This window comes from Microcaecilia unicolor, chromosome 3, assembly GCF_901765095.1.
Source record: "Microcaecilia unicolor chromosome 3, aMicUni1.1, whole genome shotgun sequence".
NCBI lineage: Eukaryota > Metazoa > Chordata > Amphibia > Gymnophiona > Siphonopidae > Microcaecilia > Microcaecilia unicolor.
In genome coordinates this window covers 402,617,618-402,638,401 of record NC_044033.1, presented here as the reverse complement: position 1 = coordinate 402,638,401, position 20,784 = coordinate 402,617,618, and the positions used below count along the sequence as shown (strand labels likewise).

At 49.9% G+C, this 20,784-nt stretch overlaps 1 protein-coding gene across 1 annotated transcript in view; it reads right to left on the bottom strand.

The window, feature by feature from the left end:
* The window catches only part of CDC5L (cell division cycle 5 like), a 253,851-nt gene that overhangs the window by 167,959 nt on the left and 65,108 nt on the right, over positions 1–20,784 (bottom strand). The window contains exon 5 of the mRNA XM_030198760.1: positions 5,593–5,692. Coding sequence (XP_030054620.1) covers positions 5,593–5,692 — 100 coding nt within the window. The remainder of the gene's footprint in view (positions 1–5,592; positions 5,693–20,784) is intronic.

The window sequence follows — 20,784 nt, the reverse complement described above, 5'->3', positions numbered from 1 at the left end:
CAATCTGCTAGCCATTGGATATGGTGCGTTTTCCTACAGCACTCCCCTCCTGTTGGGATCAAAGAAACAAACAATTGGGCGGACTGTCTGTTGGGCTGTGTCCGCTCCAGATAGAAGGCCAATGCTCTCTTGCAGTCCAAGTGTGCAGCTGACGTTCAGCAGGGCAGGAATGAGGACGGGGAAAAATGTTGGCAAGACAATTGACTGGTTCAGATGGAACTCCGACACAACCTTTGGCAAGAACTTAGGGTGAGTGCGGAGGACTACTCTGTTATGATGAATTGGTGTAAGGGGCCTGGGCTACCAGGGCCTGAAGCTCACTGACTCTACGAGCTGAAGTAACTGCCACCAAGAAAATGACCTTCCAAGTCAAGTACTTCCTGGCAGGAATTCAGTGGCTCAAAAGGAGGTTTCATCAGCTGGGTGAGAACGACATTGAGATCCCCATACACTGTAGGAGGCTTGACAGGGGCTTTGACAAAAGCAAACCTCTCATGAAGCGAACAACTAAAGGCTGTCCTGAGATCGGCTTACCTTCTACACGGTAATGGTATGCACTGATTGCACTAAGGTGAACCCTTACAGAGTTGGTCTTGAGACCAGACTCAGACAAGTGCAGAAGGTATTCAAGCAGGGTCTGTGTAGGACAAGAGCGAGGATCTAGGGCCTTACTGTCACACCAGACGGCAAACCTCCTCCACAGAAAGAAGTAACTCCTCTTAGTGGAATCTTTCCTGGAAGCAAGCAAGATGCGGGAGACACCCTATGACAGACCCAAAGAGGCAAAGTCTACGCTCTCAACATCCAGGCCGTGAGAGCCAGGGACCGGAGGTTGGGATGCAGAAGCGCCCCTTCGTCCTGCGTGATGAGGGTCGGAAAACACTCCAATCTCCACGGTTCTTCGGAGGACAACTCCAGAAGAAGAGGGAACCAGATCTGACGCGGCCAAAAAGGAGTAATCAGAATCATGGTGCCTCGGTCTTGCTTGAGTTTCAACAAAGTCTTCCCCACCAGAGGTATGGGAGGATAAGCATACAGTAGACCCTCCTCCCAATCCAGGAGGAAGGCATCCGATGTCAGTCTGCCGTGGGCCTGAAGCCTGGAACAGAACTGAGGGACTTTGTGGTTGGCTCGAGATGCGAAGAGGTCTACCAAGGGGGTGCCCCACACCTGGAAGATCTGTCGCACTACACGGGAATTGAGCGACCACTCGTGAGGTTGCATAATCCTGCTCAACCTGTCAGCCAGACTGTTGTTTACGCCTGCCAGATATGTGGCTTGGAGCACCATGCCATGACGGCGAGCCCAGAGCCACATGCTGACGGCTTCCTGACACAGGGGGCGAGATCCGGTGCCCCCCTGCTTGTTGACGTAGTACATGGCAACCTGGTTGTCTGTCTGAATTTGGATAATTTGGTGGGACAGCCGATCTCTGAAAGCCTTCAGAGCATTTCAGATCGCTCGCAACTCCAGAAGATTGATCTGCAGATCGCGTTCCTGGAGGGACCAGCTTCCTTGGGTGTGAAGCCCATCGACATGAGCTCCCCATCCCAGGAGAGACGCATCCGTGGTCAGCACTTTTTGTGGCTGAGGAATTTGGAAAGGACCTCCCAGAGTCAAATTGGACCAAATCGTCCACCAATACAGGGATTTGAGAAAACTCGTGGACAGGTGGATCACGTCTTCTAGATCCCCAGCAGCCTGAAACCACTGGGAAGCTAGGGTCCATTGGGCAGATCTCATGTGAAGGCGGGCCATGGGAGTCACATGAACTGTGGAGGCCATGTGGCCCAGTAATCTCAACATCTGCCGAGCTGTGATCTGCTGTGACGCTCGCACCTGCGAGACGAGTGACAACAAGTTGTTGACTCTCGCCTCTGGGAGATAGGCGCGAGCCGTCCGAGAATCCAGCAGAGCTTCTATGAATTCGAGTTTCTGCACTGGGAGAAGATGGGACTTTGGATAATTTATCACAAACCCCAGTAGCTCCAGGAGGCAAATAGTCATCTGCATGGACTGCAGGGCTCCTGCCTCGGATGTGTTCTTCACCAGCCAATCGTCGAGATACGGGAACACGTGCACCCCCAGCCTGCGGAGTGCCGCTGCTACTATAGCCAAGCACTTTGTGAACACCCTGGGCGCAGAGGCGAGCCCAAAGGGTAGCACACAGTACTGGAAGTGACGTGTGCCCAGCTGAAATCGCAGATACTGCCTGTGAGCTGGCAGTATCAGGATGTGTGTGTAGGCATCCTTCAAGTCCAGAGAGCATAGCCAATCGTTTTCCTGAATCATGGGAAGAAGGGTGCCCAGGGAAAGCATCCTGAACTTTTCTTTGACCAGATATTTGTTCAGGGCCCTTAGGTCTAGGATGGGACGCATCCCCCCTGTTTTCTTTTCCACAAGGAAGTACCTGAAATAGAATCCCAGCCCTTCCTGCCCGGATGGCACGGGCTCGACCGCATTGGCGCTGAGAAGGGCGGAGAGTTCCTCTGCAAGTACCTGTTTGTGCTGGAAGCTGTAAGACTAAGCTCCCGGTGGACAATTTGGAGGTTTTGAGGCCAAATTGAGGGTGTATCCTTGCCGGACTATTTGAAGAACCCACTGATCGGAGGTTATGAGAGGCCACCTTTGGTGAAAAGCTTTCAACCTCCCTCCGACTGGCAGGTCTCCCGGCACTGACACTTGGATGTCGGCTATGCTCTGCTGGAGCCAGTCAAAAGCTCGTCCCTTGCTTTTGCTGGGGAGCCGAGGGGCCTTGCTGAGGCGCACGCTGCTGACAAGAGCGAGCGCTGGGGCTTAGCCTGGGCCGCAGGCTGTCGAGAAGGAGGATTGTACCTACGCTTACCAGAAGAGTAGGGAACAGTCTTCCTTCCCCCAAAAAATCTTCTACCTGTAGAGGTAGAGGCTGAAGGCTGCCGGCGGGAGAACTTGTCGAATGCGGTGTCCCGCTGGTGGAGCTGCTCTACCACCTGTTCGACTTTTTCTCCAAAAATATTATCCGCACGGCAAGGCGAGTCCGCAATCCGCTGCTGGATTCGACTCTACAGGTCGGAGGCACGCAGCCATGAGAGTCTGCGCATCACCACACCTTGAGCAGCGGCCCTGGACGCAACATCAAAGGTGTCATACACCCCTCTGGCCAGGAATTTTCTGCACGCCTTCAGCTGCCTGACCACCTCCTGAAAAGGCTTGACTTGCTCAGGGGGGAGCGCATCCACCAAGCCCGCCAACTGCCGCACATTGTTCCGCATGTGTATGCTCGTGTAGAGCTGGTAGGACTGAATTTTGGCCACGAGCATAGAAGAATGGTAGGCCTTCCTCCCAAAGGAGTCCAAGGTTCTAGAGTCCTTGCCCGGGGGCGCCGAAGCATGCTCCCTAGAACTCTTGGCCTTCTTTAGGGCCAAATCCACAACTCCAGAGTCGTGAGGCAACTGAGTGCGCATCAGCTCTGGGTCCCCATGGATCCAGTACTGGGACTCAATCTTCTTGGGAATGTGGGGGTTAGTTAATGGCTTGGTCCAGTTCGCCAGCAATGTCTTTTTTAGGACATGATGCATGGGTACTGTGGACGCTTCCTTAGGTGGAGAAGGATAGTCCAGGAGCTCAAACATTTCAGCCCTGGGCTCGTCCTCCACAGCCACCGGGAAGGGGATGGTCGTAGACATCTCCCGGACAAAGGAAGCGAAAGACAGACTCTCGGGAGGAGAAAGCTGTCTTTCAGGAGAGGGAGTGGGATCAGAAGGAAGACCCTCAGACTCCTCGTCAGAGATTCTTCCCACGAGGCCTCACCCTCGGTGTCAGACACAAGTTCACGAACCTGTGTCTGCAACCGTGCCCGGCTCGACTCCGTGGAACCACGGCCACGGTGGGAGCGTCGAGAGGTAGACTCCCTCGCCCGCACCGGCGAAGCTCCCTCCGCCGACGTAGTCGGGGAGCCTTCCTGGGAGGCGACCGCAGTCGGTACCGCAAGCGGCACCGACGCCGGAGACCTCACCCCGGGCGATGGACCAGCCGGCGCCGCACTCGACGGTACCGGTGGCGCAAGCACCCCCGGTACCGGAGGAGTAGGGCGCAACAGCTCTCCCAGGATCTCTGGGAGAACGGCCCGGAGGCTCTCATTCAGAGCAGCTGCAGAAAAAGGCATGGAGGTCGATGCAGGCGTCGATGTCAGAGTCTGTTCCGGGCGTGGAGGCTGTTCCGGGCTGTCCAGAGTGGAGCGCATCGACACCTCTTGGACAGAGGGTGAGCGGTCCTCTCGGTGCCGATGCCTGCTGGGTGCCGACTCCCTCGGCGACCCAGAGCTCTCGGTGCCGACACGGGAAGGGGACCGGTGTCGATGCTTCTTCGATTTTTTGGAGCGAAGCACGTCACCGGCGCTTCCCGGCACCAACGAGGAGGACGTAGAATCCAGCCGTCTCTTCCTCGGGGCCGAGGCCGAAGAGGGTCGGTCTCGGGGGGGCTGTACCGCAGGAGCCCTCAGGGTAGGGGGAGACCCACCCGAAGGCTCACCGCCACCAGCAGGGGAATGGACAGCCTTCACCTGCACTCCAGACGAAGCACCACCGTCCGACGACATCAGCAGACGAGGTCCCGGTACCACCGACGTCGACACAGTCGTCCGATGTCTCAGCGCCGATGCAGAGGGTCGATGCCTCGATACACTCGATGCACTGGCGGCCGAGGATGAAGGTCTGGACGCTGGAGACGTCGATGCACTCGATACCCCCGGTGCCGATGCCGACGAAGAGCCCGAGAACAAAATGTTCCACTGGGCTAACCTCGCTACCTGAGTCCGCTTTTGTAAAAGGGAACACAGACTACAGGCCTGAGGGCGGTGCCCAGCCCCCAGACACTGAAGACACGACGCGTGCCTGTCAGTGAGCGAGATTACCCGGGCGCACTGGGTGCACTTCTTGAAGCCGCTGGAAGGCTTCGATGTCATGGGCGGAAAAATCACGCCGGCGAGATCAAAACTCGAAATGGCGAAAATTGGCACCACAAAAATAGGGAGAAGAAAATTTCGACCGAGGCCTAACTAAGGCCTACCCCGACGACGAAAGAAAACTTACCGGGGCGAAAAGCTCGAAATACGGGAAGGGAAAACCAAAAAGTATCTTCCCGAAACACTTCTCAAACTTTCTCTGAAAGAACGAGTCAAAAACGACGCGCGAGGTCAACTTTCCGGGGCACGAACGGCGAAACACGACCGTACCGAGCGCGGACAAAAGAAGACTGGCTGGCACGAGCCGGTTTCGGGCGGGAAGACGGCCGCGCATCGGCGCGCGAGGGCTAGCAAAGGCTTTTGCTAGTGAAGATTCCGATTGGAGGGGCTGCCGTGGACATCACCCATCAGTGAGAACAAGCAGCCTGCTTGTCCTCGGAGAATGCTGGATAAGATCCAAATGGGACAGCTTAGTTTCCTGGCCAGTTGGCAACAGAAAAAAACAAAAAAAAAAAAAGTCAAAACTGAAGTCCTGAGGAGACTACTGCTTGTGGGAAAGGATATTCATATGCTCAGAACCTTTCACAGTTGTGTGCCTGACAACACCACTTGTTGACTGAAAATGTACATTTCCTTTAGATGAAACCTACCTTGCTTCTTCCAATTGCTTCTCTCTGGCTTTCCTTTTAGCCTTCTTTCCCTGTGTGTTGGCCAGACGAGCTCTTGCCTCTGAAAGCATCTCAAGTTCATCTGTTAAGCAAAAACTTTTCACATTAATTTGTGAGAAAAAGGAGGAGAAAAATCACTGGCATGGAATGAATGTTTAGCAAGCTATTTCTCCAGATACCACATTATCATATAATGTGTAATATGCTTAGTAACTTTAATGACTATAAACAGTCACATTCTGAAAAAAAACAAAACACAAAAACATCAGCAACCACTGTTTGGCAATTTTGACCGGCTACATTTTCAAAATAACATTCCATTGGTGCATCATCATACAAGCATATCAAAGCCCATCCCCCTGCTGCCTTCCATACCCCTAAAGTAAGGACAAATTTTAAAAGTTACAGCAAAAAATGCAATAGTTTTATATAGGGCAACATATTAATCAATTTGCAGATCATGTCTGTAAAACAGCACAAAAGCCCAAAGTTCAGTTATTCAAAGAATACACAAATACCGAGGGGTATAGCCTAGCCCTAGAAAAACAGACGCCTGTGCCAGTTTCAAGCTTTGCTACCTATCATCAGTTACCTTGTAACAGACCTTTCCACTGATCGTACCTAATGAGGGAAAGGGAATGGGACTTGATATATTGCCTTTCTGTGGTTTTTGCAACTACATTCAAAGCAGTTTACAAGGTACATACAGGTACTTATTTGTACCTGGGGCAATGGAGGGTTAAGTGACTTGCCCAGAGTCACAAGAAGTTGCATGGGAATCAAACCCATTTCCCGAGGATCAAATTCCGCTGCACTAACCACTAGGCTACTCCTCCATCTACCAATTTTAAATATGTGACAATCCCTCACTAAACAGAACAAACGGCAGACCAACGCATGTTGGAAGTGGTAACAAAAACTTTAATTCAACCCTAAACTTATGCGTGACATGGCCACAGTTCGCCAAAGGCTGCGGCGTCAGAGGCAAAAACTAAAAATGAAATTTAAAATCACATCATAAAACCAAATGTTAACAGAATAACATATCAACCACATGAAGAACTTTGTATAAGAACATACAAAGTTGTAGAAAATGACAGGGATTCCAGAGTAAAAATATGTAACAGTGTAAGCCATGAATGATATAGTGATGGGCACAACATCATTACAATTACGGTGCAATAGTGAAAACAAGCTAGAGCCAGAAATAGTGTTATAAAAATCAGTGAGGTTAATGCAAGCATCAATATCAATCACAGTACAGTAAGAGGGAAGGCAAGCTTTAACCCATTAGTGCCCAATGTTCCTATAATAAGCCATATGGAAATATTGGACACGGGTTAATTTAAAGAAAAAAAAATATGTATATACTAGTAAAAAAGCCCCGTTTCTGATGCAAATGAAACGGGGGCTAGCAAGGTTTTCTTCAGAGTGTGCATGTGGGAGTGTGTGTGTCCCTGCCTTCTGCCCTTTCTCCCTTCCCCTCTGCTCTCCCTCCCCCCTTCTCCCAGTCCTTCAGTGTTAAGTTTCCTGCTGTGCTGTGTTTGTTTGTTTTTTGTTACATTTGTACCCCATGCTTTCCCACTCATGGCAGGCTCAATGCGGCAGGCAATGGAGGGTTAAGTGACTTGCCCAGAGTCACAAGGAGCTGCCTGTGCCAGGAATCGAACTCAGTTCCCCAGGACCAAAGTCCACCACCCTAACCACTAGGCCACTCCTCCACTCAATAACAGAGAGAGTGAAGGCGTCTGCCCTCTCTCCCCTCCCTCCTCCAGTCCTTCACTGTTACAAAGAGAGCAATTTCGATTTGGTGCTGTGCTGTGTTTTCCTTCACTGTGTTACAGAGAGAGCGAGGGCGGGGCAGACACTCATGGGGAAACCGGATATCTCTGCAGCTTCACACTTCCGGCTGGAGGCTTCATTAGAACGTTGGTGCTGCCTTTTATATATAGAGATATACCTACCTAGAGAGGTAAAGTCAAACACACTTCTCTTTAGTGTAACACTCAAAAGGAATACTAAAAACATTAATCAAACAAATCAGTACAAGATAGATACAAAAAGAAAACAAGAAGGGGGGAAAAAAAAAAAAAAAGAGAAAAATTCTTAGGAACAAACCTCCGCTATTATGTATCTATTATATACTAAAGGCTTAATTAACAAAAAGTGAATGCTGGAGCAAAAAAACAGTACTATCTACAATATGCCTTAAAAGAAACCCATGAAGGCAAACTGCATATATAAAAAGGAACCATAGTCCTGCAGCATTTCTTTCGAAACATCTCTAACAAAATCAAAGTTATATTCAAGACAAAAATCTCCAAGATTAATCTAGAAAGCAAGCCTCAAGCATTACTCACAGTTCTACAGCAACTCCACAATAACATCTCCAATCACACAAGCTTAATTGACTAAAGCTTAAATGCACTAGCAAGCAGGTCAGATTTCACTAGCATTTGAAATCAATTTTGTACCCTCAAAAAGAACAGAGCCCTTATGATCAAACTTTATTGCTTTTAAATGTGAATGGTATACATTTAAATGCTCAAACAATCATTTTAAGAATATTTAAAATTGCAATTATGCCCCAAGGGACCCTTTTTTCAAAACCAAAGGTCAAAATTAAAAGACTGTCCCATCTCCAAAATACAAAAATCGCTAAAGCACGCAGCTTAAATACCCCCCCCCCCCCCCCAAAAAAAAAAGGCTGGAAACACAAAAAACACTATGCGTTACAGTGGCAATTTTAATCCATGCATTTCAATGATGTATCAATGACTTCAGGACTATACAGAAAAACTGCACCATTGATGCTAAAAATCAAAAATATATGTTGTGCCACCCTAAATCCATAAAGTTCCATAAAACAAAACTTTATGTTGATTAAATAGTAGACCTTCAAAGCTGTTCATAAAAACAGATACAATAAGTAGTCTTATCATAAGAATCACATTAAAATATTATCCAATAAAATCATAAGTGTAATAAATTAAAATAGCCACATTTATCACCCAAAGATGTGCCTAATAAATCATACAGACATTTACATAATTAAAAAAATTTTAAAAAAGGGCAACAGATGGTTAAACAGCCATTTACATTAAAAACACTTCATGCTGATTAAATAAAAAAAGCATTCAATGTTGTCAATAAATACATAGATATAATTATACAATCATAAGAACCCAAACACAGTAATTAAAACACATTATCTAGTCAAATCATACTAAATAATAAAATAGTTATGTAACAGCATATGTTATCAAATCATAAATCTAATATAATAAAAGGCACCCTCAACGTTCTGAGGACAACGTTCTGAAGTCACTCAGACTCAGACTCAGAACGGTTCGTAAGTTCGTGGTGGTGAAGCCACTGAATGACTTGCTGCCCCGCCCTCGCGTCAAACGTCATGACGTCGAGGGCGGAAAACCAACAGAAAAATGAAAGCAGGGACCGCATCAAGGAAGGGGGAGGAGTAGGGAAACACGCGGAGCGTGTTTCCCTACTCCTCCCCCTGCAAGGAAACGCTGGCTACCAACCGCGCCGCGCGCCTCAGGTAGCCCCGCCCCGACCGCCCGAGCACCACTCTCCCTCCCTCCCAAGTTCAGCAACGCGCGACGGCGACGTGGTGGGGGCGCTCCGCCCCAGATGTCAGCGGGTGGGGGGTGCTGCGAGTCCGCTCCCGGCGCTGTCCTGCCTTTAAAACCCAATTTGAAGCGCTGGAATAACAGGCAGCAGCGCCTCGCGTCTGCCCTTCTACTAAAAATCTCTTCGACGACGTCATTGGGCCTTCCCACATTGAGTCCCGCCCTCCTCTCAGGTAACTTCCAATTACCGCGAGGGCGGGTGGGACTCAATGTGGGAAGGCCCAATGACGTCGTGGAAGAGATTTTTAGTAGAAGGGCAGACGCGAAGCGCTGCTGCCTGTTACTCCAGTGCTTCAAATTGGGTTTTTTTTTTTAAGGCAGTGAGGGTGGTGGGCCTGGGCGGCAGGAGAATGGAGCTGGTAGGTGGGGAGGGACTCAGATGGGAGAAGGGTGTGGGGCTCTCAGGTGGGGGGGAGGGGGTTCTCAAATGGGAAGGAGACTGAGGTGGGAGGGGTTCATGGATGGGAGAAGCAGAAGGGGGTGGGGAGGGGGTTCTTGGATAGTTGAAGGGGACGGGTGGGGAGGGGACTGGGGTTCTCGGATGGGAGAAGGGGACGGATGGGGAGAGGACTGGGATTCTTGAATGGGAGAAGGGGACTGAGGTGGGGAGGGGGTTCTTGGATACTTGAAGAGGACGAGTGGGGAGGGGACTGGGGTTTTTGGATGGGAGAGACTGGGGAGGGGGTTCTTGAATGGGAGAAGGAGACTGAGGTGGGGAGGGGGTTCAAGGATGGGGGAGGGGGTTCTTGGATGCTTGAAGGGGACGGGTGGGAAGGGCACGGGTTTTTGGATGGGAGAGACTGGGGAGGGGGTTCTCGGATTGGAGAAGGGGACGGGTGGGGAGGGGACGGGTGGGGAGGGGACTGGGGTTTTTGGATGGGAGAGACTGGGGAGGGGGTTCTTGAATGAGAGAAGGGGACTGAGGTGGGGAGGGGGTTCAAGGATGGGAGCGCTTCATGAAACCCCATACACACACACTCACTCTCTCATCTGGCAGCGCTTCCTGTACCCCCTGCCCCCCCCCCCACACACACACTCCCTCACTCTGTCATCTGCCATTGCTTCCTGAACCCCCCCCCCCCCACACACACACACACACACACTCACTTACTTTCATCTGGCAGCGCATCCAGAATCCCCCACACCCGTCTTCTTCCAAGCTGAACCCCTCCAACACATCCCCCCCACCCCACACACACACTCTCTCTCTCTCTTCCTCTCCTCCAGCACACCAATTGCTTAGGTGCAGTGGCAGCAATCTCAGACACCAGAGAAAGAGGGGGGCCTGACACCATAGAGAGAGAGGGAGGGAGGGAGGGAGGTATCTCTGTCACACACACACACACTCTCTCTCTCACAGACAATGTGTTTCTGTCTCTCACTCTCATACACTCTATGTCTCACATTGTATCATATTCACTCTCTATGTGTCACACAGTCACTTACATACTCGCTTGGTCTCATACACTCAGTCTCACAGACAATCTGTGCCTCACACACACTCTCATTCACGCACACACTGTATCTGTGTGAAACACACTCTCTCTCTCTCTATCACACTGTGTCTCCCATACGCAATTGCACACACTCTCATTCTCACACACACACTCTCTCACAGACACGCTCACACCCAGACTCACTCTCTCACACACACACACTCACACTTTCACTCTCTCTATCACACACAGTCACTCTCACATACACTCTCCAAAACATACACATTATGAGGAAAACCTTGCTAGCGCCCGTTTCATATGTGTCAGAAACGGGCCTTTTTTACTAGTATATAATAAACAACTTAAAAGGTACCTAACAAATCATACAGATGACAATCAGATAATTTAAAAAATAATTAAAAACAGCAACAGATGGTTAAGCATATCTCTTACGTAAATGAAGTGACTGACGTGCCCCGCATGCGCAGAACAGCGCAGCTTCACCCTACAACTTTGCCACTCCCGCCCCCGTCACTCTCACACACACTGTCTCACAGACACACACACTGATGCAGCTCAATCCCCCGTCATTCTGACTCACACACACACTCGCTCCCACACTCCCAGTTACCCCCCCTCACTTACACACATACACACGATCTGTCTCTGTGACACACACACACACACACTCATGCAGGCTTCCAGTTTGCCAGCCCCGCCATCCCTCTGTCAATGTCACACTGATACAGCACACCTCTGAACCCCACACCAAACCTCCCCACAAAACCCCTACCACTTCACCACCCCCGCCCGCCTCTCATTCTGACACATATACACAATCTCTCCTACTTTGCCACTCCCGCCCCTCCCCATCACTCTCTCACACACACAATATGTCTCTCACAGACACATGCACTGATGCAGCCTCTGAATTCCCCACTCCCACCTCTGTCAATCTCAGAGAGATTATGTCTCTCAGCTGGCCTCTCAACCCTCCAGAGGCCAGAAACACAAACACCCCTCCAACTCCCCCCCCCCGTCACTCTCATACACAGACACAATCACTCTCTCTCACACACACACAGACACTGTCTGTCTAACACACAAAACCACTGATGCAGCCTCAGATTTAGCCACCCCCGCCCACCCGACACACATCCACTCCCACAACCCCCCTGCTCTCTGCCCCTCCCCTCCCCTATCTCTCTCCCACACTCACCCTTTGCACTCCCAACCTCCCCACCCCCACTCTTCTACTTCCTCCCACTGATGGACATGGGGGAAGGACATGGGAGAGAGCAGGGTTGGTGGACGAGGGGAGGCCAAGGGAAAGAGGAGGGTTGCTGGATATGGGGGGAGGGCAAGGGAGAGAGCAGGGTTGCTGGACGGGAGGGCAGGGCAGGGGAGAGAGGAGGTTTGCTGGACATGGATGGATGGAGGTGAGAATTATCACATTTTGTAAAAAAAAATATTGCCCGTTTTAACGGGCTAAACGTCTAGTATACAAATATTATATAAAAAGACTGACAAATCTGATTCTTAATTAAGACCATTTGGTTGAACTATATCGAATTTTAAAAATAAACCTCTGTTTCTCTTGCAGTAACAACTTATCCAAATTGCCACCATGAGACTGAAGGTGTATTAATGGCTAGAAATTTGAGTTGATTAAACACATGACCATACTGCCATACTGTACACAGTGATCAAGCAGAGGTTTTTTTGCAATTCTACAAGTGACAGTGCTCCTGTGTTCTATAATTCTACATTTCAATTGTCTCTTAGTTTTTCCGAGATATAAAAGTCCACAGGGGAAGATCACTATGTAAATCACTCCTTCTGATTTACAATTAGAAAAATAAAGTCTCACCTGTCCTTGGATATGTAAATACCTTGGTTTTAACATTCACTGCAAAGGTGGAACAATTACCACAAAGATAATGTCCCATTACTTTTCTGCTCAAAGTAGCGTGGGCAACAGGCAGTGCAGATGGTGCTAGTACATCCTTCAGGCTCTTTTGTCTTTTATATGTCACCATGAATTCTTTTTCAGAAAAGTTGGAAATAACTTGTATAACATGCCAGTGTTTGTGAAGTATTCTACCAATTTCCATATGACATGTGACCATAAACAAGGTACATGCTAGCTTGTTGTCATTATCCTTTCTAGATTTATGATCAGATATCAACAATGTTCTGTCAACCATCTTTGTTCTGTCAATACCTTCTTTTATACGTTTCATCAGGTATAGCGAAGACACTTACCTGTAGCAGGTATTCTCCGAGGACAGCAGGCTGATTGTTCTCACATGTGGGTCGACACCCGCATCGGCCCAGGAATCGGGATTTTGCAAGCAAAATATAAAAAAAGTTTTGCCAGAGTCTTCTGGCGCGCGCATACAGCGCGCATAAGGCATGCGCAGACCGATTTCCCGTCCGTCACATGAGCGCGTTCCCTCAGTTAAATCAAAAAGCATAAAAAGAAGCAAATAACTCCAAAGGGGAGGTAGGCAAGTTTGTGAGAACAATCAGCCTGCTGTCCTCGGAGAATACCTGCTACAGGTAAGTATCTTCGCTTTCTCCAAGGACAAGCAGGCTGCTTGTTCTCACATGTGGGGTATCCCTAGCAACCAGGCTCACTCAAAACAATGAACATTGATCAATTGGACCTCACAACGGCAAGGACATAATTTAGATTTATTTATTTATTGCACTTGTATCCCACATTTTCCCACCTATTTGCAGGCTCAATGTGGCTTACAAAGACCTGTTATGGCATCGCCATTCCAGGTTAAATAATACAGTTGGTGTTACAAAGAAGTCAATGAAGGTAAGAGGATTTGGTCAATCAGCTGTAGAAAGATACACTCTGAGTAAAGGTGGGTAGTAGGGTTCTCGTGGTAAGTTTTGTTAAAGAGGTAAGTCTTCAGGGATTTGCAAAAGTTAGTTAATTCTTTGATCGTTCTTAAGAGAGTTGGAAGTGAGTTCCATATCTGTGTGCTCATATAAGAAAAGCTGGTCGCGTGTACTAGTTTGTATTTTAGTCCTTTACAGCTGGGGAAGTGTAGGTTAAGAAAGGTGCGGGAAGATCTCTTGGCATTTCTGGGTGGTAGGTCCACGAGGTCTAGCAGGTATGTCGGGGCATCACCGTAAATGATTTTGTGGACAATCGTGCAGATCTTGAATGCGGTACGTTCTTTAAGTGGGAGCCAGTGTAGTTTCTTTCTTAGGGGTTTTGCACTTTCATATTTTGTTTTCCCAAATATGAGTCTGGCTGCGGTAATTTGGGCTGTTTGAAGTTTTTTGATGGTCTGTTCTTTACAGCCGGCAAAGAGTGCATTGCAGTAATCCAGGTGGCTTAGTACCATTGACTGTACCAGGTTCCGAAAAATGGCCCTGAAACCATAAACAACTAACTGAGAGTGCAGCCTGGAACAGAACAAAAATGGGTCTAGGGGGGTGGAGTTGGATTCTAAACCCCAAACAGATTCTGCAGCACTGACTGCCCAAACCAACTGTTGCATCGGGTATCCTGCTGAAGGCAGTAGTGAGATGTGAATGTGTGGACTGATGACCACATTGCAGCCTTGCAAATCTCTTCAATGGAGGCTGACTTTAAAGTGAGCCACTAACGCAGCCATGGCTCTAACATTATGAGCCGTGACATGGCCCTCTACAGTCAGCCCAGCTTGGGCATAAGTGAAGGAAATGCAATCTGCAAGCCAGTTCGAGACTGTGCGTTTTCCGATGGCAACTCCCCTCCTGTTGGGATCGAAAGAAACAAAAACAACTGGGCGGACTGTCTGAAGGGCTTTGTCCGCTCCACGTAAAAGGCCAATGCTCTCTTGCAGTCCAAGGTATGCAAACTGCTTTCGCCAGGGCGGGTATGAGGACGGGGAAAGAATGTTGGAAGACAAATGACTGGTAACTTAGGGTGCGTGCGAAGGACTACTCTGTTGTGATGAAATTTGATATAAGGTGCATGTACAACCAAGGCCTGAAGTTCACTGACCCTACGAACTGAAGTAACAGCCACCAAGAAAATGACCTTCCAGGTCAAGTACTTCAGATGGCAGGTATTCAGTGGCTCAAAAAGAGCTTTCATCAGCTGAGTGAGAACAACGTTGAGATCCCATGACACTGGTGGAGATTTGAAAGGGGGCTTTGACAAAAGCAAACCTCTCATGAAGCAAACTAAAGGCTGTCCCAAGATAGGCTTACCCTCTACACGGTGATGAAAAGCACTAATCGCACTAAGGTGAACTCTTACGGAGTTGGTCTTGAGACCAGACTCTGACAAGTGTAGAGGGTATTCAAGCAGGGTCTGTGTAGGACAAGAAAGAGGATCTAGGGCCTTGCTGTCACACCAGACGGCAAACTTCCTCCATTTGAAAGAGTAACACTTCTTCGTGGAATCTTTTCTGGAAGCAAGCAATACTCGGGAGACACCCTCTGAAAGACCCAAGGAGGCAAATTCTCTCAACATCCAGGCCGTGAGAGCCAGAGACTGGAGGTTGGGATGTAGAAACGACCTCTCGTTCTGAGTGATGAGGGTTGGAAAACACGCCAATCTCCACGGTTCTTCGGAGGACAACTCCAGAAGAAGAGAAAACCAAATCTGATGCGGCCAGAAGGGTGCAATTAGGATCCTGGTTCCGCAGTCTTGCTTGAGTTTCAGCAAAGTCTTCCCTACTAGAGGTATGGGAGGATACGCATACAGAAGGCCTGTCCCCCAATGTAAGTAGTAGTAGTAGAAAGGCATCTGACGCTAGTCTGTCGTAGGCCTGAAGCCTGGAACAGAACTGAGGGACCTTGTGATTGATCTGAGTGGCAAAAAGATCCACCGAGGGGATGCCCCACGCTCGGAAGATCTTGCGGATTACGCCCACGTTCAGCGACCACTCGTGAGGTTGCATTATCCTGCTCAACCTGTCGGCCAGACTGTTGTTTACGCCTGCCAGATAAGTGGCTTGGAGAAACATGTTGTGACGGCGAGTCCAAAGCCACATCTGGACAGCTTCCTGACACAGAGGGCGTGATTCGGTGCCCCCCTGCTTGTTGGTGTAAAACATGGCAACCTGATTGTCTGTCTGAATTAAGATTACTCGGTTGGACAGCCGATCTCTGAAAGCCTTTAGAGCGTTCCAGATCGCTCTTAATTCCAGGAGGTTGATCTGCAGACCTTTTTCCTGAAAGGACCAGGCTCCCTGAGTGTGGAGCCCATCTACATGAGCACCCCACCCCAGGAGAGATGCATCCGTCGTCTGCACTTTCTCTGGCGGAGGAACTTGGAATGGTCGGTGGACAGTTGGATTACATCCGCTAGATCCCCCACAGCTTGAAACCACTGGAAAGCTAGGGTCCACTGAGCTGACCTCATATGTAGATGTGCCATGGGCGTTACATGAACTGTGGAGGCCATGTGCCCCAGAAGTCTCAACATCTGCCAAGCCGTGACCTGCTGAGAGGCTCGAACCATGGACACCAGGGACAGAAGGTTGTCCGCCCTTGCCTCGGGGAGATAAGCTTGAGCTATCTGAGTGTTCAGCAGAACTCCAATGAATTCCAATTTTTGGACTGGAATGAGATTGGACTTGGGATAATTTATGACGAACTCCAGCAGCTCCAGCAACTGAATAGTCATTCGCATGGGACTCCAGAGCACCCTCCTTCGAGGTGCTCTTCACCAGCCAATCGTTGAGATAAGGAAGCACATGCACTCCCAGTCTGCATAGCAACGCTGCGACTACAGCTAGGCATTTTGTAAACACTCTGGGCGCAGACGCCAGGCCAAAAGGTAGTACACGGTACTGAAAGTGCTGTGTTCCTAGCCGAAACCGAAGATACTTTCTGTGAGCTGGAAGTATCAAAATGTGTGTGTAAGCATCCTTTATGTCCAGAGAGCATAGCCAATCATTCTCTTGAATCATGGGAAGAAGGATGCCCAGGGAAACCAACCTGAAATTTTCTCGAATAAGAAATTTGTTCAGGGCCCTTAGGTCTAGGATGGGACGCATCCCCCGTTTTCTTTTGCACAAGGAAGTACCTGGAATAGAATCCCAGCCCTTCTTCCCCTGGTGGAACGGGTTCGACTGCTTGGGCCTGTAGAAGGGCGGAGAGTTCCTCTGCAAGTACCTGCTTGTGCTGGGAGCTGTAGGACTGAGCTCCTGGTGGCAATTTGGAGGCTTGGATTCCAAATTGAGGGTGTATCCTAACCGGACAATTTGAAGAACCCACCGGTCGGAGGTTATAAGGCCACCTTTGGTGAAAAAACATTAACCTCCCCCCAACCGGCAAGTCATCCAATACGGACACATTTACTGAGGCTATGCTGAACTGGAGCCAGTCAAAAGCCCGACCTTGCATTTGCTGGGGAGCCGCAGTGGCCTTAGGCGCATGCAGTTGATGAGAACAAGCGCATTGGGACTAAGCCTGGGCAGGCTGCAGAGAAGCAGAAGTGTACCTACACCTAGCATTAGAATAGGGAGCACTCCTCTTCCCTCCAAAAAAACCTCCTAGATGAGGAGGTAGTAGCAGAAGACGCCCGGCGGGAGAGAGAATACATAGCATCATTGTGCTTCTTGATCTGGTCAACAAGATCATCTACTTTCTCACCAAAAAGGTTATCCCCCCAGGAAGGAACATCCGCCATCCGCTGCTGGACCGAATGATCCAGGTCCGAGACACGCAGCCATGAAAGTCTGCGCATCACTATACCTTGGGCAGCGATCCTGGATGCTACATCAAAAGTGTCAGGAATTTTCGACACGCCTTCTGCTGCCTGACCAACTGGCGAAAAGTCTCGGCCTGCTCCGGGAGGAGTGCATCAACCAAGCTGGAGAGTTGCCTCACCGAGTTCCGCAAGTGGACGCTTGTGAAGAGCTGGTATGTCTGGATCTTGGTAGCGAGCATAGCGGCCTGATACGTCTTCCTCCCAAAAGAGTCCAAGATTCTAGATTCTCTGCCTGGGGGCACCGAGGCATAGTCCCTAGTGCTCTTGGCTCTTTTGAGGGTGGAGTCCACCACCATGGAATTGTGAGGTAGCTGAGACCTCATCAATCCAGGTTCACCGTGGATCCGATATTGGGATTGAGCTTAGACAGAGGGAACGACCAGTTTCACATAAGGACTTCCTTCAGTACATTATGAAAAGGAGCCGTTGTAGCCTCTCTAGGCAGAGAAGGATAATCCAGGACCTCGAGCATCTCAGCCCTGGGTTCATCCTCAACCTCCATAGGGAAGAGAATAGCAGCAGCCATTTCCTGGACAAAGGAGATAAAGGATAGAGTCTCCAATGGAGAAAGTCTCCTTTCTGGTGGAGGGGAAGGTTCAGAGGGAATCCCATAGGACTCGTCAGAAGAAAAGTACCTGGGATCTTCCTCTTCCACAAACGCTCATCTTCAGTATCGGATAAGACATCCCTCAGAGCAGTCCGAAACTGAGCCTGCCTCGACGCCAAGGAGCGACGTCCTCGATGGCGGTGCTGAGAAGTCGATGCTCGCCTGGACTGCGATGAAGCTTCCTCCACTGACGTCGAAGGGAAGTCGACCTGGGTGGCAGGCGGCACCGAGGTCGGGGACCTCACCACAGGTGAAGGGCCAGATGCCGCTGCAGCAGACGGTATGGAAGGCGCAAGCACCCCTAACATCAAAGCTGACTGGCGCAGCAATCCTTCCAGAAGCTCTGGAAGTAGGGCCCTAACGCGCTCGTTGAGAGCCGCCGTCGGATAAGGCTGCGGGGTTGATAAAGGAGCCAGTGGCAGAATCTGTCGAGGCTCGGGAGCAGGCACCGGGCTGCCAGAAGACCGACGCATCGGCACCTCCTGAATAGAGGGGGAGCAATCCTCTTGGCGCCAACGCTTCTCTGGTGCCGATTCCCTCGACGCCCCAGAGCTCCCAGCAACGTGTGTCGAAGAAGAACACTGATGGTGCTTCTTCGCCTTCACTCGACGCCCATCATAGAGACTCCTCGGTACCGATGAGGAGGATGTGGAATCCTCATGCCTCCTCGGGGCCAGGTCCAACGAAGGTCAGTCCTGGGGAGCCTGCATAACAGGAGGCCTCGAGGCAGGTGGAGACCCACTCGATGCCTCACTGCTCCCAGCGTGAATTGGTCTTTCAGCAGCCATTACCTCCGCTCCAGACGTCGATGCTTCCCTTGATGTCAACGCCGCCGACCTCGGTATCGATGTCGATGTTAAAGGACCGGACCGAGCCCCAAAAAGCTTTTCTTGTTGGGCTTCTCGAGACGCTTGGGTCCGTTTCTTCACACGAAGACACAGACTACAAGCATCTGGGCTATGGTCGGACCCAAGGCACTGGATACACCAGGCGTGGGTATCGGTTACTGAGATGGTCCGGTTGCACCGAGTACAACGTTTGAAGCCGCTGGGTGTCTTCGATGACATGGAAGAAAAAATGGCTTTGGCGAAATCAAAAGACGCAATTGTGTCTGTTAAAAGGAAAAAAGGGCACAAAAAATTAGGGAATAAGCCGGACGTGTTGAAAAACAAAGGAAACTTTAAAGAGTAAAGAACTGACAATAATAAAGAAAAATGATGAACAAAATAGCAAAAAATTAAGACTCTTTTCCTGGGCCTGAGAGGAGCGGACATAAAAAACCTACCGCACCTCAATGCGGAAAAACGAAAACTGAGGGAACAAGCTCACGCGACGGGCAGGAAATCGGTCCGCGCACGCGCGCCAGAAGACTCTGGCAAAACGTTTTTTATATTTTGCTTGCAAAATGCCTATTCCTGGGCCGATGCGGGCGTCGACCCACATGTGAGAACAAGCAGCCTGCTTGTCCTCGGAGAACCTCTGTATCATTAGTGAGTGGGCAGCTTTAACTTATCCAGCTCCTCAGCACAGATGGGGTAAAGACGGGATATAGCCTGCTCCACTTTCAAACTGACATCCAGAGTGGACCATTGAGCTGTAATTAATTCCTGAATGGCCTCATGAACCAGAAAGGACCTAGGTAGCCACTCAATGCTAACCATCTTAGGTTTAGCCACCGCTGGAGCCAGACCCTCCCAGGATTCAATATTAAGTACCTCCATAGCGTTAGTGATAAATGAAGGCAATGCCTCCTTACATAAAACTTGGACTGCTGTGGTGTCATCAGCCTCATCTGCCATGAGCTTCCCCTCTTCCAGAGGATCAGGGGAAAGGGGAAGACATGATGACAGCCGAGCCAGCGCCCTCTGATGACCCAGGAGAATGAGGTGAGACATTTTCTCCCTCAGACAAGACCTCCATTCTCCTTCTCTTAGAGGAAAAGTTCCCCTGCCCCATCAGAGAGCAACCTGAGAACCAAGTGGCTGATGGGACCGCTTGAGGAGATACGCCTGATGGGACAGTAAAACAAAGTCAGGAGAAAAGGGATCCAGCACAGCAGAGCCCATCTGAAACCCAACCAAATCAGCAGAACCCATTCGTGAGGGAGAAAACTCCGATGCCACTGTCAACTGAGCCTGCTTTTTCAGTGGAAGAGTGGCGGCTGTCCACGATGGCTGCAGGAGTCACCATGCCTGCGAGGGAGAGAGAAGAATACGGCAGTACATCCCCTGTGCGGAAAAATGAATGCCCCGCCATCTCTGCCACACTTCTGGCCGATTCGGAGCCCACCGTGCAACTGGAACACTGCCCTGGCGCTGCAGTGCTTCACTAAATCTGCAGCCATTGACAACTGCAATCACAAGCGCAGCCCAACAAGAAAATAACAAATTTAAAGCAGTACTCACCACAAACTGGTGAGGAGTGAGGTCTGCCATTTCTCTGCAGAAGCCAAGCTGAGAGCAGACCAGGAAAGCCTCCCCCTCCAATTTCAGCAGCACCAGCAGTCAAACTGCTAATTTTTTTTTGGGTCCGTTGCCCATGAAATTCCCCCCCCTCACCCCCGTCTGCTTACTGGGAGGGTAGGGACCTGGTACTATCAGGTGTAACCCAGAAATAGGCACCTCTAGCCTATACCCACAAGATCAACTGAATTAGGAAACTCAAAACAGGAACTAAGCAGAAGAACAAGCCAAGAGCTTGTGAGAGGCTGTCCATCCGCCTGCAGGAGATAGAGAATATAGACCGTCC